General features: G+C 40.3%; 1 protein-coding gene across 4 annotated transcripts in view; it reads left to right on the top strand.

The window, feature by feature from the left end:
* The first annotated feature begins 749 nt into the window (after nucleotides 1-749).
* Nucleotides 750-16,141, top strand: part of GPATCH2L (G-patch domain containing 2 like) — a 62,475-nt gene continuing 47,083 nt past the window's right edge. For 3 of the 4 annotated variants that reach the window (XM_059057932.2, XM_059057928.2, XM_059057931.2), the window contains exons 1-2: nucleotides 751-841; nucleotides 3,012-3,683. In XM_059057932.2, coding sequence (XP_058913915.1) covers nucleotides 3,022-3,683 — 662 coding nt within the window. In that variant the 5' untranslated portion in view covers nucleotides 751-841; nucleotides 3,012-3,021. Of the gene's footprint in view, nucleotides 842-3,011; nucleotides 3,684-16,141 lie in introns of all 4 variants that reach the window. The other variant, XM_059057930.2, reaches the window with a different exon arrangement.

Genomic DNA, 16,141 nt, shown 5'->3' with positions numbered 1-16,141 from the left:
TCACCCGGCTGAGGTAACGCTAGTTTCTCCACTGGAAAGGTTACTCCACTGTAGCTGTTTCTCCATTGTAAAAGTTACTCACTTCCCCCCACTTTCCATATTGTACTCTTTGGAAGGAAGTCACTGCACAGTCCACATTTAGCATCAGGAGTTATGCCTCATGGTGGAGTATCTATAAAAATTGTTTGGAATTCTGCACCAGAGACTTAGCTCTTCTTTCCCATTTATAAATTTATTTGTATCTGTAATTGATTTATACCAGTTTTATTATGGATATTACTTTTACACTTCAAGTTATAATCCAATACTACTTTGTTTTGTTACTCAAGCATGTGTATCTTTAATAGTCTGAGCAACTCACTCGTGCTACCCCCCCAAAGGCTGTACAACCCGCATGGTTAAGAATGAAGATCCATTTCCCTAACTTCACACATCCTGTATAAAGTAGGTCAGCGATCAAGGGCAAGGCCGACGCCCCTCCGTAGCGCCCAATTTCCTGACGCCTCCAAGGCTGACGAGGCCTGCACAGGTAGGCCCTTCACCAAGATGGACACCTCAGCCCCACGGGAACCCTCGGTCCACTCAGCCCCTAAACTCCGCTCCTCCTTGCCCCCTTGCTTTTCTTCCGGGTTCTCGAGGCCCCGCCCCCAGGGGGCGGAAGTGGGCGTAGCCGCGGCCGGAAGCGCTGGGCCGGGGCGGGCCCTCTCGCGCAGCCTGTTCCTCCCATTCCACCACCGCCCCACCCCACCGGCTCAGACCGGAAATGAGGTCAGAGAGGGAAGCCCCGGCGGGGAGACTCGGCCCCAAAAGCCGCGGCCGTCGGAGGTGGCTGCGGCAGCGGGTGAGGGGGTCGGGGAGTGAGGGGGTTGGGGTCAGGGGGCCCGCGCTAGCGGGGACCGGCGCTCCAGGCCGCGGTGGAGCGGCCAGGGGCGCCATGGGGCCCGGGAGGCTGGCGGGAGGGGAGAGGGTGGCGGGGCCTTGTTTTTCAGGGCCCATCTCCCCGACCCGGGGGATGAGGGTTGGGCCATCTCCCGGGCGACAGTCACCTTCTCTCTTCTGTAGTGTCTGGCTTTTTTGAGCTGGCGACAGAGTAAGGGCTTGGTGTCCCGAGCCGTGGTCGCCCTAGTCCTCGGGGGCGGGCCCGGGCGTGGGGGAGTCCTTCGAAACACGCTTTTTCTCACGGATGTGGCCATGTTGCGACCCTTGAGCACGGAGGGAGTTTAGTCGCCAGGACTTGCATTTTGGCAGTTTCTGCCCTGGAAGGGCTGACCCCCTGCCCCTGGTCACCCAATTGAGAAGTTGCCTCCTGCCTCCCCCAGCCCCTCCCCAAACCCGTTCCCCGCCCGCCCCCCCCAGCCCCGCCGACCGTGCGCTTGCCCGCCTCTCTTTTTACTTCTGCTAGTTTCTAGTTCCTTCCGTTGCGTGACTCGGACAGCCTTTGTCTCCCCGAGTGCTTGCCTGGCCCCGGGACCCTCTCGGACTGTGCATCCAGGGAGGGTGGGAGTTCCAGGGTTCTTCTGTCACCTCCTGTTCGAATTGCAGCCTTTGAGCCTGGCATTCGACTGCACAGTCGACTGCAAGTTGTTTGGTAACTTCGTTTCACGTTAAAGTTTGTACAGTTCTGCTTGAGTTTTTAAAGCAGTAGTTCTTTATTAGGGAAATAGATTTAGATAAGTGCGTCCCCACTTATCTATTTTGGTTTTAGAGACAGTTGTCTCCCAAACCCCAGCCATGGTGTTTTAAACTACTTACTGCTTAAATGAGTGTGGCTTTTGACACTGAGTTTTGTTTGGTTGGTAGTTTGGGACTAGGTGTCCCCGTTGCTCCTCCTGCCTTTAAATTGGTTGGCATAAGGATAGCATGAAAATAGATTTCAGAAAGTCCTTTGCAAAATGTAAACTGTGTGAATGGAACTATGGTCTGAGAGTGGCGCCACAGAGTTTTAAGCTCTAATTTTGGTCTTGAAATACGTTGGACTTAACAAGGGCTAGGGAAAAGGTGCTAATTTAAAATGTATTTAATTAGATGTTGTACGAAGTATATTAAACGTTTCCCTTTAAAAAGGCATTTTGAAAATTACTTCTGCTCTCAGCCTCTGGATGGTTTGCCTATGAAGTGATCCCTGAAGTATGATGGTTTGACAAGAATGAGTTGAAAAACAGGAAACTTCAGAAAGCTGTTAGCTAGTAATCTTAGAGACCCCTCTTATCCTTGTCATTTCAGCCTCAGTTATAACGTGTTTTTGTGTGACTGTCTGGCACTTAAGCACAAAACTTGGATAATCACTTAATTTATTTTCTGAAGGATGGCAAGAAGACTTAAAAGTGCTAATTATTCACAAATATATGACATACTCTTTAAGGCTCCTGACCTGGTAGCTTCTGGGTGGTAGTTGGGACCAGAGTGGGTGGTCTTTTTTTTCCATGCAGAGTACAAACCTGGGTCACTACAGATTCTTGGAACACGAAAACTGCAAGCAGCCTTCCGTAAAGTGTGTCACTAAGTTGTCTTTCTCTTCCTGCCACAAACATTCTTATTAGTGACCCCCAGACCATAGAACGGTCTTTTCATCCATGGTTTTGAAGTTGAGTGTTTTTCTGCTCCTGTTTGGACAGATGAGACATTCTCTAATCTTTTTAGATCTGATCATCAGGTAATTTAGTTTAGCAAGTTTAATTGGGGGAAAAGGGGAATGACTGATTTATTCCCCTGAGTTTGCTTGTTTTACTAATAACCCAGTTGTCATCTGGTGAGTATTCTGAGTTTTTGTGCTTTAAGAACATGCTGACTTAAGGCATTTAACAAGGGCCGGATACCTATTTTTAATGGCGTAAGGGAGTATGGATGGTAGGAATAGAGTCTAAGGGTAGCCAGGTGAAAGGTGACTTTATTTTCTGTAGATAGGGTGGACTCTGCAGTGCCATGATCTGTTATAAAAATTATTCGAAAACAACAGATCCTATTCAGTCTTTCGTCTTCTTTTTTCTCTTTTTTGAACCTCCTTTTGGCAGATGTGGCCTCATGGATGAGCTGGTACATGACTTAGCCTCAGCCTTGGAGCAGACATCTGAGCAGAATAAGCTTGGTGAGCTGTGGGAGGAGATGGCGCTGAGCCCTCGGCAGCAGAGGCGGCAGCTTCGCAAACGGAGAGGCCGGAAGCGCCGTTCAGACTTCACTCACCTGGCAGAGCATACCTGCTGCTACAGTGAGGCCTCTGAGTCAAGTCTGGATGAGGCCATCAAGGACTGTCGAGAAATGGCCCCAGTCACCAATTTTAGTGACTCTGATGACACTATGGTAGCCAAACGGCACCCAGCTCTTAATGCCATTGTTAAGAGTAAGCAACATTCTTGGCATGAATCTGACTCCTTTACTGAAAATGCTCCGTGTCGACCGCTGAGGCGCCGGCGGAAGGTGAAGCGCGTAACATCAGAGGTGGCTGCCAGCCTTCAGCAGAAGCTCAAGGTGTCAGATTGGAGCTATGAGAGAGGCTGCAGGTTCAAGTCTGCTAAGAAGCAGCGTCTGTCCCGCTGGAAGGAGAATACTCCCTGGACCTCATCAAGTCACGGGTTGTGCGAAGCAGCAGAAAATAGGACTTTCCTAAGCAAAACGGGAAGGAAAGAAAGGATGGAGTGTGAAGCAGATGAACAAAAACAGGGCTCTGATGAGAATATGTCAGAATGGTGAGATCTCCCTTACTAAGTCACAGATTTTCCTGGTTAACTTTACCTAAAGCACAAATCCATAGTCTTGATGAGTTCAGCTTTCTTTCAAACCAGCCTCTGTAATACTGACTTTGTAGCTCTGCTTTAACCAGTCAGTTGTGTTTAGCTTCTTAAAGTACACTCATGATCCTGTTTCCCTACATCAAGAAGGCTGTATTTTATAGAAACACATTTGTTTCTAAAAATCATTTAAAACGTGTACCTCTTAATTTTAAAAAACATTTTGCTGCTCTTCGTGCCATGTAGTTCATACACAGATACTGTTCTTTAGAACCAGGGCCTGAGTAGAAGCTGCTGTGTATATGTATGTGTGAGAGAGAGAAAACGCGGGTGCCAGGCATATGGAGTTTGTAAATGTTCTTGCTAAGCTGCCTTTACCCACTAAGAATCATGGCTTTAGATATTTCTGGACTATAATTCTGTTCTCTGCTACTTACAGTTTGACTGTGTTGAGTTTAACATTCAAGTTGTCTGAACACATGGTAGGCTTTGAAAATAACAGGGCTAAATCCCATCAGTCTTACACCAAATGTCATCGAGCCAGAAAAATCTGTCTCTAATGGGTGCATGTTTAAAACGTCAGTATAGTTTTTGGTGACTTTTAATTTTTTACATCCCAAATAGATAGTCCTCGGGACACTGATACTCCCCAGCTTGAAACTTTAATATTATTATTAACATTAATGTGTGATATCTGTTTCTCAGTGTGGATGCTGTTGGTGTTTTGGATGGCGCAGTTCTCTGTGGTGAGGGACGTCCCATGCCTTGTTCGATAGTTGCCATCCCTGTGTTGTTCCCATCACCCTTCACAGTATCAAAACAAATGCCTCCATGGGTGCTCCCTAAGTGGGTTGAGTAGTTCCAGTTGAGAACCAGTGTATTCTATTATTGTTAATATTAGTTAGCATTTATTAAGCACTAACTGTGTGCCAGGCACTGTACTATTTGTGCAGAACATATATTCTTTAATGTTCATAACTCCCCTGTCTGGTAGGTACCACTATTTCTATTTTATAGAAGAGGAAATAGAGGTTATGAGTGTGGAGATAATTTGCCCAAGGTCACCTAGTAGCAAAACTGGGAATCAAACCTGATTCCAAAGCTCATAGTTAACCACCATGTTTTGCTATGCTTTGAGCTTGCCTTTGCCATGGCACGTTTTCTGTCTCATCTGAACTTTTACAGCTGTAGAACAGATGACCTTTCTTAGGACTTGGCTTCTTCTGACGTTTGTCTGAAAAACAAAGGCATAAATCTTAGGAACTTGGAGGTGAGGTTTTGTCAGTAATAGGAAAAGCTGTTCGGGTCTGTATGCCTGTACCTTTCATGGGTAGTTTTAATCCAGTTTTTAAAATTTTTCTTAACTTTATATTTGCCGGGCTGTGCAACTAGGTAGGCTTATAATTTGGCTTTACTGATTTTCCTCTAATGTATATTCTAAGGCCTATTTACCCAATTTATACATATAATTTTGGATTATAAAGCTTTTTTCCTTATCATGCTATTTTTAATCAAACAAGAAATGCCTGGTTAACTTGTATACTTCACAGTGTTGAAAGCCTCAATTGAAGTGTTCAAGTTTGTTTCAATGTCAAGCTTACATACCAAATAGTAATCATCATACTGTTAAGAATGTTTGGGGATGATATTTTTGGATGTATGTATTTCTTCCCCAGAATTGCTTGCTAAACTATGACTTAATTGTGTGTGTGAGTGACTGTTAACTCTGTCTTCTGTAAGATCACAGCCCAAGTGTGGTTCCCAATGCACAGCCTGTAACCTTGCAGTGAGGCACTTCAGTCTTTCTAAGTCCTTCTCACCCCAGATACATCTGTTGCACATTATAGTCAAGTTGTGATAATATACATCTAGAGCTTGGATAAATTGAGGTAGGCAGCAATTTGCTCTTTCAAAAATCTGCTTGGATGTGCCAGTTTGTTTGCATACAGATCAAAGTGTAGAACTTTATATCAGAGGTATTGAGGGTTGTCAGAGTATATGATCCAACTTGTGAAATGATTAAGATGAAGTTGATCATTAAGCTTTACTTAGCCTAGTCAATAGACAGAGTTCTTTTAAAAAGCATATGTTAGGTGTTTTAGGTTTGAAAATCTGTGTCTCAATCAGAGAGCTTTATTTCTATTTTCCTTAAATGTATTCTGCTAACTAAACAATAATTTTAAGCTGAACCAATAATTCTTTTCGCTTTTCTGTTTCTGTTCTTCCTTCCATTCTAAACCAATCAATCCCTCAGACGTTCTGAGGAACTGAAAGTGGTTATGATGTAATAGTTTTTTAAAACCTTCAAAAAGCTCAGTTATTATTTTAATATTGTTCTTTGCATGTGTGTTCCATTCTAAAATGGATCAGCTCTTTTGTAAGATTACATTCTACTCATCTTTTTCAAATTGTCTATATAGCAGCTATTAATTAGGTGAGTTATAGCCTAATTTTGCTTTATTCTTCACTAATACATCATTCATTTGTTCCCCTTGAATATAATTTAGCTTCTTTTTTTTCATAAGTGAATTGGTTTTGTGATGGCCTGAAGTCACAGTCAGGAGACTTCCTAAGGTGATGTATTAGAAGCCAATCTCACAGGAAAGAAAATATTCCCTTCTGTTGGAAGCCAAGTGACAGAGATAGAGTGCTAAACCTTCCCCCTCCTTCTCTAGCCCAAGCTGACCTTCTGCACCCCTTGGTGCCTCTTGTTTTCTTATTTTTATAGAAAATCAATATCCTTTCTGACACAAACAGTAGCTCAGAAGCAAGAATAAATGGTAGAAAGCTGAGATCTCTGTCCATCACCTCTCACTTTAACTCCCCCAAACTCTTTAATTATGAGGGTGCTTTGCTCCAGGTGTGTGCGACAGTAAAATTGCTAAATGAGGACCATTTTAACCAAAGATTGGGTGATCAATAACACTTTATAGCAGTAGCTTGTTGGATCAATAGCATTCATTATTTCATGGTTAAGGTAAGTAGCCTCCTTTGCAAGTGGAGGTCATTAATCAGGGGTTACTGGAGCTGTGGAAAAGACTGTGTGGTAGGTTGAGATGTCCTGTTTTCTATTCTGTAAATAGGGATGCTGACCAAGAGGATGTTTACCATTGTTGAAGATTGTACCGTTGCATTTGAGAGTATTGAGTAGCTAGCATAGAGTGCTTCTGAAGATTTATTCAAAGCTCTGCTACTATATCCTTAGGAACAACTGAAAAAAAAAACAACTTGGGAGATAGATTTGATACTATTGTATTTGAAGATCTGTCTCTTGAAAGAAATGTTAGGATTATTGTGTGACTCCAGAGGAAGGAACTAGGACTCAGGTAGAAAGTACAGAGTGTGAAGTGTTGCCTCAGTATAAAACACAACATTCTAAAAATTAGGACTCTATAAAAATGAAGTGAGTTGTTTTACCAGGTCATGAGTTCTATGTCACTGGAGGGATTCAAGCCTGGGCTTGGTGACCACTTACTGAGTTGTTGTAGAGTTGGAGAGGTTGAACTGAATGACCTCTAAGGTCCCTTGCCACACTAAGATTCTGTAATTCTTTTCAGTCACAACCTCCTTCCCATCACTGTAATTTCATATTTTAAAAATCATCTGATAAGCAGCCTCAGCTGCCCCTAAAATATTTATGAAGAATATTTATGAAGACATAAAACATTGCAAACTCACATCACCAGAGATCAGGACTTACAGCTGGCTTACTGCCAAGATTTTCTCAAACTCGGAGGCTGATAGAACTGTGCTGGAGAGTGCAGTTGGAAGCCCACAGCAGTGCTGAACCTGCCCTGAAGGTCGGTAGTGAGGCCCTGCATTCTTTCTCTATAGTCTGCCCTTGGTTCAGAAAGGCAGCGTCCAGTTCAGTCAGAAAATTGGGCAGCTACAGTTTGAGCCAGAATGTTGTTCCACCCTTTACTTGCAATCAGTATCTTTCAGTTTTTCTTTGGAGGCTGTAACTCCCAGAATATACTTGGATAGGGAACCGTAGTGTTTTCTGTGTGTGTATTTGTTCTGAGGGATAGGAGGCAGTCATAGCATATTGAGTTCTGGGAAATAAGTCTCCAAGAGTAGTTTACTGTTGGCATGGACAGAGAAGGAAAAAACACTCTTAGTAGTAGTGCATTCTGGAAACTGGAGTGTTTTATATACCTTCATTTATTGTAGACTCCTGGAATGGGCCCAAAATCAGGCAGTGAGGGTCAGAAGAAGATCCTGTCTCAGTCCCACATAGCTACATGAGATAAAAGCCTACCAGTGACACTGGGGACGAGGCTAGGGGCTCTGCACATCCTCTTGGCCAATTGTAGGTGTGACAAGAGCATGTTACCTGTATCTGAGGAAGTAGAGGATGGAACCAGGGGTAATTTACATACCCCTTTCTGTTGGCAAATACCAAATTCTAGGTAAACCGGTTCTCAACAAGAGGCTTTTGGACAAGTTATGCAGAATAAGGGAAAGGGAACTTCATCCTGAATGTTCAGTGGAAGAACACATCTTTGAAAATGACTGCCAGTGGAAACCAGAAGAACATTTTAGAAAATCTTCATTAGGATGCAAGGAGATATAATCACTTTGAAACAGGAGCAGTAAGTCATAAGGACAGAAAGATAGCTATTTGAAAGCCCAGTAGTATAGGAGGAAAAAGTGTAGGGAAATTTGAAATGTAATTGTAATGTTAAAATGAAGGACAATTCTTTCTGCAGAAAATTGAGTTGATGATATGGGAAACTTTGGAAGCCCTCCCAAAATGCACAGAGAGGAGATAAAAATGAGAGAGAAGGTGATAGATCTGGAGGACAGGGATAGAGGCCCAGTCTGCAAGTATGTAAATACTCCCAAGGAAGAAACCAAAGCATAGGGATAGAAGAGTGATTTTTAAAATATAACTGAAGGGGAAACATGTTCCTGTGTTGAAAAAATTAAGTTTACAGATTAAAAGGGAAACTAATGAAAAGAGACCTCTCTACCTAGACATATCCTGGCAATATTTTTGCATTCTGCATTGGTGGTGGGAGGGGAGTAGTTATAAAGAAAAATCTTTAAAGGGATGAAAATAAGGTTGACGTTGATCCCTACAGAACTAAATGTGAGGGGCTATCGACTTGCCTGTAGAATTATGATGGCAAAAGTCTCCCACCTGCCCACCGTGAATTTTATATATAGCTAAGATAGATTTCATATGGAAAGACACTAGAAAGACATTTTCAGATATCAAGTCTCAAAATATATGCTCTTTAAAAATTTGCTCTGAAAAGATATTTCATTTAACTGAGGATGAAACTGTTAGTTCTAAGAAAAGGTAAGTCTTAAAAGGATGGGTGGACTTCTCTAAGGCACAGCCCACGGCTCAGTAGCAGAGTCCTGCCAAAAATCATTATCTCTGCAAAGTATACCTGATTGCAGTGGCCACGCTAATGAACCTGTGAAACTAGAGAGGTTACTGCCTTCTTTTGTGGTGCCATCTGAATGAAACTGAAAAAACTCCTTCGTTATACATTCTCATAACTCACTATGAGAGTAATTTTGCAGTTGGTGTGAGATACTTCTCTGAAAAACCTGTCCCTCAGTCCTGTTTACTTTCAGAATCAGAAGTCTGATTACATATAGTTACAAGGATACCACCTCAATCCAGAAAAAAGAAGGAAAAAGAATTGAGTAGAAATGTTTTGGGTGATAGGTCTAGGAGTGCCCTTTCCGTTTTTTGTAAATTCTAAGACAATTAAAAATTTTTGTTAAATGTATTATTATTTAGGGCTTCCCTGGTGGCGCAGTGGTTGAGAATCCGCCTGCCGATGCAGGAGACACGGGTTCGTGCCCTGGTCCGGGAAGATCCAACATGCCGCGGAGCAACTAAGCCCGTGAGCCATGGCCGCTGGGCCTGTGCGTCCGGAGCCTGTGCTCCGCAACGGGAGAGGCCACAACAGTGAGAGGCCCGCATACCGCAAAAAAAAAAAAAAATAAATAAATGTATTATTATTTAATAAAAACATTAAAATGAAAACCCCTTAGTTTTTAGCATGATGAAAGTAAGACATTAACTCTGTCCTGCTTGTTTCTTTTAAAATTAGATGTAAAAGACACCTCTTATTTAATAATCTTAAATGGGTGAGAAACCCGGGTGGTAAAGTTACTGATACCAACTTTTGAATATAGATGATAAACTAATTGTGTACCTCCTTACTGTAATTGTGACAAGTATAAACTACTTTGATTCAGTCCTAAGTTTACAGTCTTCTGTGGTTAGGAATATGAAAGAATTAGCAAGCTCTCGGGTCAGAGGACAAGCTGTGTTTTCCCCCTCTCAGCTGTGGGAATTCAGAGATTTAACATAGAAGTTAGAAACTTCTTGTTAGGGCTAGAAAGGAGGGAATTATTTTCAAAAAAGAATTCATAAAGATGCTATATTATCTGTTGCTGCAGAAAAAGTTGCCCTAAAACTTAGTAGCTTTATAAAACATTTATAGCCTTACAGTTCCTGAAGTCAGGAATCTGGGAACAGTTTAGCTATGTGATTCTGGTTCAGAGTCTCTCGTACTTTTGCAATCAAAGTGTTGGTCGGGGCTGCAGTTGTCTCAAGGCTTGGGTGGGGCTGAGGAGTCCACTTCCAAGGTCACTCACAGGGCTGTTGGCAGATCTCATTTTCTTATTGGCTGCAGGATCGAGAGTCTCAGTTCCTTTCCACGTGGGCCTCTCTACAAGGCTGTTAGCATTCTTAAGATATGGTAGTTAGCTTCCCCTAGAGCAAATTGTCTGAGAGAGAGGGAGAGAGCGAGCTCTCACTCAAGTACCCAAGATAGAACCCTAGCCTAGTGTTTTATAACCTAGTCTCAGAAGTGACATATTGTTAGTTACATCTGCCTGTGCTACTGGTTACACAGCCCAACCAGGGTGTGAAATACCAGGAGGCTGGGATCACTGTGAGTCATCTGGGAGTCTGATTACCACAGGTGGCCACTGGTCTTCTGAAAATTTTTCCTAACTTAGTGTGGAGCTAAATTCAGGAATAGTATTCTTAAACTACCTATTTCCTCAGAACTTACTGAGAGAATGTTTTTACTGTGATTTCAAAGGAAGGGCATTCAGGAACTATAAAGGCAAGCAAAGTATAGATCCCTGAGAATGTATTTTGTTGTATTTTAAGTAAGTATACTGAAGATGAATGTTTATTTTTTAAATTTAAGATGTGGCATTAATGGAGAGAGCTTCTTTCTGAAGTGAGTTTGTAATCCATTTTCTTGATGTTCAGCACATATGATGCATTTTTAGCTGATGAGTTCCTGAAGGCTGGCCCTATCCAGCAGAAGGACACAGGCTCCTCCTCCTCTGAAGTGGTTTCCCTTAACCATGATGTACCACCCCCTTCATCCCTCCACTTTGTGCATCACTCTAGATGAGGTTTCTCACCTTTTGGCCCAGATAATTCTCTGTTGTGAGGGCTATCCTGCTCATTGTAAGATGTTTAACAGCAACCCTGTCCTCGACTCTCAAGATGCCAATAGAGTACCAGTTTCCTCTTCCCCCCTCCAAGTCCTGACAAACAAAAATTTTTCCAGATATTGCCAAATGACCCCGAGGGCTGGGGTGAGGCAGGAAGGTAGGAGAAGGGGGACAAAATTGCCTCCAGTTGAGAACCACTGCTCTAGATGTTTCTGGTATTGAGATTGGGTTTTTACCTCATTGACTCTGCTTTTACCAACAAGCATGAGTTTCAAATTAGAGCCCTCAGTAAGACCAAAGCATTGATCTCTTCTATAGAGTAAAAATACTGTGATTTAAAAATGGAGAGTTTTTGCTAATTTGAAAACAGTACCCTTTAGTTGCTCTGAAAAGGGCAGGCAATTCGTTTTCAGAACTTGTAAAGAAGAGCAGTTCAGATGAAAGCATTTAAAAATTTATATCAAAGTTTACAATGTTTAGCTAACTCTTTGCCCTGGAATTAATTATTTAAATGGACAAGAGGTATCAGTCATGTTTTATTAGGCTTGATTGCTAAGATAATCTACCCCTCTGAAAATGAATGCGATACCCAGTCATCTGGTCTACCCAGAGTGCCCTGAATTACAAAGATGCTCCGGTGAGGTTAGATGGATGCATGTGTGACAAAACAACCAAAAAAAGCAAAATGTTAATTGCAATATCTAGGTGATGGAGTGTGAGTGGTAACTTTCAACTTTTTTGTATGTTTGGAAGTCTTCATAATAAAATGTTGGGAGAGGAAAGCCGCTGAAACTGCTGGTTAGGTTGACTTTCTTTATATTTACGTTATTTCAGTTGGATGTGGTTCAGTTGCTTCTAACAATATTATAATAATTAGATAATACAATTAATTGGTAGTCCAAAATCTAGGCTTTAATTTTGTTTGTCTTATTTTAAATGGTGGCTATGCTGCAGAATTGTGGAAACATTTTTTTAGTGAAAACTATATAGAGAAGTGCTATGTGTTATTACTGTTTTCACTCACATATGAATATGTTTGAGACGTTTTCTGGCTTCTAAAATGCGGTGACTTTCTCAGTATTATAAGGTTAAATTCTAGGCTTGCCCCACCCCTTATTTGGAGAATTTTCTTCACTGGAAAGCATTCTTCTTTCTGTGTTTTCACAGTCTTCTCCCATAGTCTACGTTTTTTATAAAATGCATGCATTTAAATTGTGGTTGACATTCTTCTTTGTTAGTTTTAGTGCTGGTTATAGCAGGGTCTGGTATATAGTAAAACTTAATAAATGCTTACTAAGTGAATGAGTGAAAATATAGGGGAAATAGTGAGGAAATATCCTTCCTCCTCCTTCTCCTGTTAGAGGCTTTTTATTGCCCCAATTTAGAATTGAGTATTTTTGAATGACATAAATTATTTGTAGGATTAATACATTTCTACTCAAAAATATTTTAGAAATATTCTATGAAGACTTTTATATGCAAACTATTTTATAGGTTAGAATCATGTGAAAACAGGGAGTATAGAACAGCTCCCAAGGCAAAGACAGGAGGCTTTGATGCCTCTAGGAGTTGCTGTCATTTTAGGAAAAGACAGGATTTCATTACCTACTATCTGTGGGCTTTGTCTTGTTGTTTTTTCTGAAGATTAATAAAGGCTGAGTTTCTGTCTTCCTGACTAAGTTTCAGAGGACCATAGTGGAATGGACACTAAGGATAGGATCATATTTCTTTTTCCTTATAAAAATGAGGAACAGAGCTTTTTTCCTTGCCTAATAAAAATGCTCATAGCAAAAAAGTTATCAACAAATTAGACGGATTTGGCATAGGAAAAATGTGTAGTAGCCTGACATCTTTTAACTTTTTGACCTTACTAAAAGAAAATTGTTTTTACTGAAAGATAGCTTATTTTTAACAGAATATTAAACATTATGTTTAACTAGCTATATTAATATTTTATAGTTGACTAAATCACTGTTAAAATCCTATGAATCTGATTTTTTTTAAAAAATCATAATCTCAGAGTCAGAAGTGAATGAAAGCCACAGGACTGGATAGCTTTGGCCTGTAAATTGTAAGGGGAAATGTTTACTTCTACTTCATAGCTAGCATTACATATTTACGTGCTGTATCGTGGTGTTTATGTGCAAATATGCCATGAAGTTCCCATTTTTCTCCTCAGAAAATTATGCTAACAGTTTCTTACATATAATTAGATTTCCACAATGCAAGTTCTTCTGAGGGAATAAGAGGCTATCAGATGAAATAGTCATTTCCAGATATTGATGGAATGATGATACTTTTATGTAATAAGTGTTCTTTAAGGCATAAATTATTTTCTCAGTGAAGAAAATATGTATCTCCCTTAAACACAGTCTTAAAATCCTGGTGATATTTCTGTGACATCATTGCCATTACTCTAATTAACTGTTTATAGAAAACTTACAAGTTTAGTCCAATCTCTTTAAAGAACAGTGAGTCTCTTTAAATACTGTTGACAGAAATAGAAAATGTACAGGGACAGGAAGGTTTTAGGTTACCAATACCTTTCTTGATCCAGCAGCTTTCTTTGCGCTTACCCCCTTTATTTAGAATATGAGGAGAGAATGGAATCCATGCAAAAAAGGATCAAAGAAGCACTGTATCTTGTAGTGCTTACAGGTGGCTGGAAATGAATGAGGAGAAGAATCCATAGACTTCATAATAAAGCAATGGTTTTAATTTCTTACTTGGAAATATTCAAATAAATATTCAATAGACATTCCAGAGTAGACCTTTTAATACACTTAGAGCAGAGATCAGCAAATTTCCTCTGTAAAAAGCCAGATAGTAAATATTTTGGGGCTTTGTGGGTGATTCGTTCTCTGTTGCAACTCCTCAACTCTGCAGTTGTAGTGTGAAAGAAGCCAGAATCGATAGGTCAATGAATGAGCCTGGCTGTGTTCCAGTAAATCTTTATTTATGGTCACTGAAATTTGAATTTCGTGTCATATCCATATGTCACAAAGTATTCCTCTTTTGATCACCCCCCCCCCCATGATTTAAAACTATAAAAGCTATTCTTAGCTCATAGGCTATACAAAAATGGTTGACAGGTGGCTGTTTGCTGACCCCTACATCTCAGTTACTGATATGCTAACCAAGAAAGCGTGTAACACAGTGGTGGAGTAGAATGTCTGTCTTATGGCCTGATGTGTTTTTTAAGCCCTCCTTTATATCAAGAGGAACTAAAAAATATAAAATATGCTTTACCTTCGAGGCAAGATGAGAGAAATAAAGTAGTTGATATGAGAGACTGTGTATTAAGACTCAATGGAGTTAGAGTTAGACCACTAATATTCTTAGGAATTTGCTAAAAACATCAAAACAACACCATAAAGTTCAGCAGGCACAGTTCCTTGGACTCAGAAGTAGGAAGAATATAGTACCCAGTGAAGATGTCTTCCGGATTTAACTGCAGAGCTCTTTGAAGATTCTAAATCCATCAGAATCCAGTGGTATAGTTTTGTGAGACATTTCTTATAATGACATCTGAGAATGTTCCCACTTATAAGTATAGAGGAAAATAAAATGAAAGAATCTTTAAAGAAATCAGGTATGTTTTATTGGCTCTTGCTGTGACAAATTTCTTGGATCTGTTACCCAGAGACAAGCATAAGTGAGGAAACATTGCTACTTAATTTAACCGGCATTTTTAGGATTTAGTATTGGCAAGATATTTGGAAATGTTGCAAAATACAAAATATTTTCAGATATTTGATCCAGAAATGTAGACTGGGATTTTGCCAAGCCTATTCTTTATGCAGCATGGTGAGAATGCTTCTTCTGTCTTCTAGAGCATGTGAACAAAATTGACTAGCTTAGAAGGAAACATCCCAATCAAGGAAATCGCTAATATTGTAAAGAATAGAGAAATTTTTCTTGAACCAGATAAATCAAATTTGATGATTAGGTGGGAGAGATGCAGCATCAGAAGAGGCAGAATCAATTGTTCGAAGTAGCTCAAAATGAAGCTGACTTGGACAGAATTCTATGGGGCAAAGTTTTATTTCCGTTTATTTTTTTCCATGCATATAAACAAGATGGGTTGATGGATGGATAGATGTGTGATAAAGGAAATAGAGCACTATGCTAATTGCGGAATTTACGTGGGGGGTATATGATGGTTTACTCTACAATTTTAAAAAATATTTATTTATTTATTTGGCTGTGCCGCGTCTTAGTTGTGGCACGTGGGATGTTTGTTGCTGAGTGCGCAATCTTTAGTTGCGGCATGTGGGATCTAGTTCCCTGACCAGAGATTGAACCCTGGCCCCCTGCACTGGGAGCACAGAGTCTTAACTACTGGACCACCAGGGAAGTCCCTAAAAGTTTTATTTCAATGAGTTCAAATGGAGTTTGTTTTTGTATTTTTATTTTTAACCTCCTTTTTTGAAAATGAATTTTGCTGTATCCACTTGCTATCAAGAGAGACATTAATTTTAGAAAATATAACTTTTGTCATACTGATTTTCTTTTTTTTTTTCCTGTTCATGGATTTTTGTTTGCTGCTTTATAAATGGGAAAACATGAAAGATGCTGGATGTCTTAAAGTTGCATGGCTTCATTTGAAACCGATAGTAGACAATATTTTAAAATAAAATTGGTTGGTAAATTTGTGTTTGATATACCAAAGCAGGTTGAGATTACTTCTGTGAGCCTTAATAAATAACTTTCTAATGCTAAACTAACAAAGTGACTTGAGATCTTTTAAAAGTACTTTAAAATATAAGTGAAAGTTTTACAGTTCTCCTCTTCTTACATTTCTTTCATTTTTGGGGAAAATAAACTTACCCCTGTGACTTAACTATGAAATTTACATTTCTGATTGCCTAATGAGCTAGAGTGAAATTAGGGAAACTTGGAATCTTTGGATTTGAAAACCAGAAGACATAATGGACAGTGCTTTGTTTTTGACTGGAGCTGATGCATTGTCT

The sequence above is a fragment of the Kogia breviceps genome, chromosome 3 (assembly GCF_026419965.1).
Source record: "Kogia breviceps isolate mKogBre1 chromosome 3, mKogBre1 haplotype 1, whole genome shotgun sequence".
Classification (NCBI taxonomy): Eukaryota; Metazoa; Chordata; class Mammalia; order Artiodactyla; family Physeteridae; genus Kogia; species Kogia breviceps.
The sequence above is the reverse complement of the archived record's forward strand: the minus strand, read 5'-3'. Positions and strand labels throughout refer to the sequence as shown.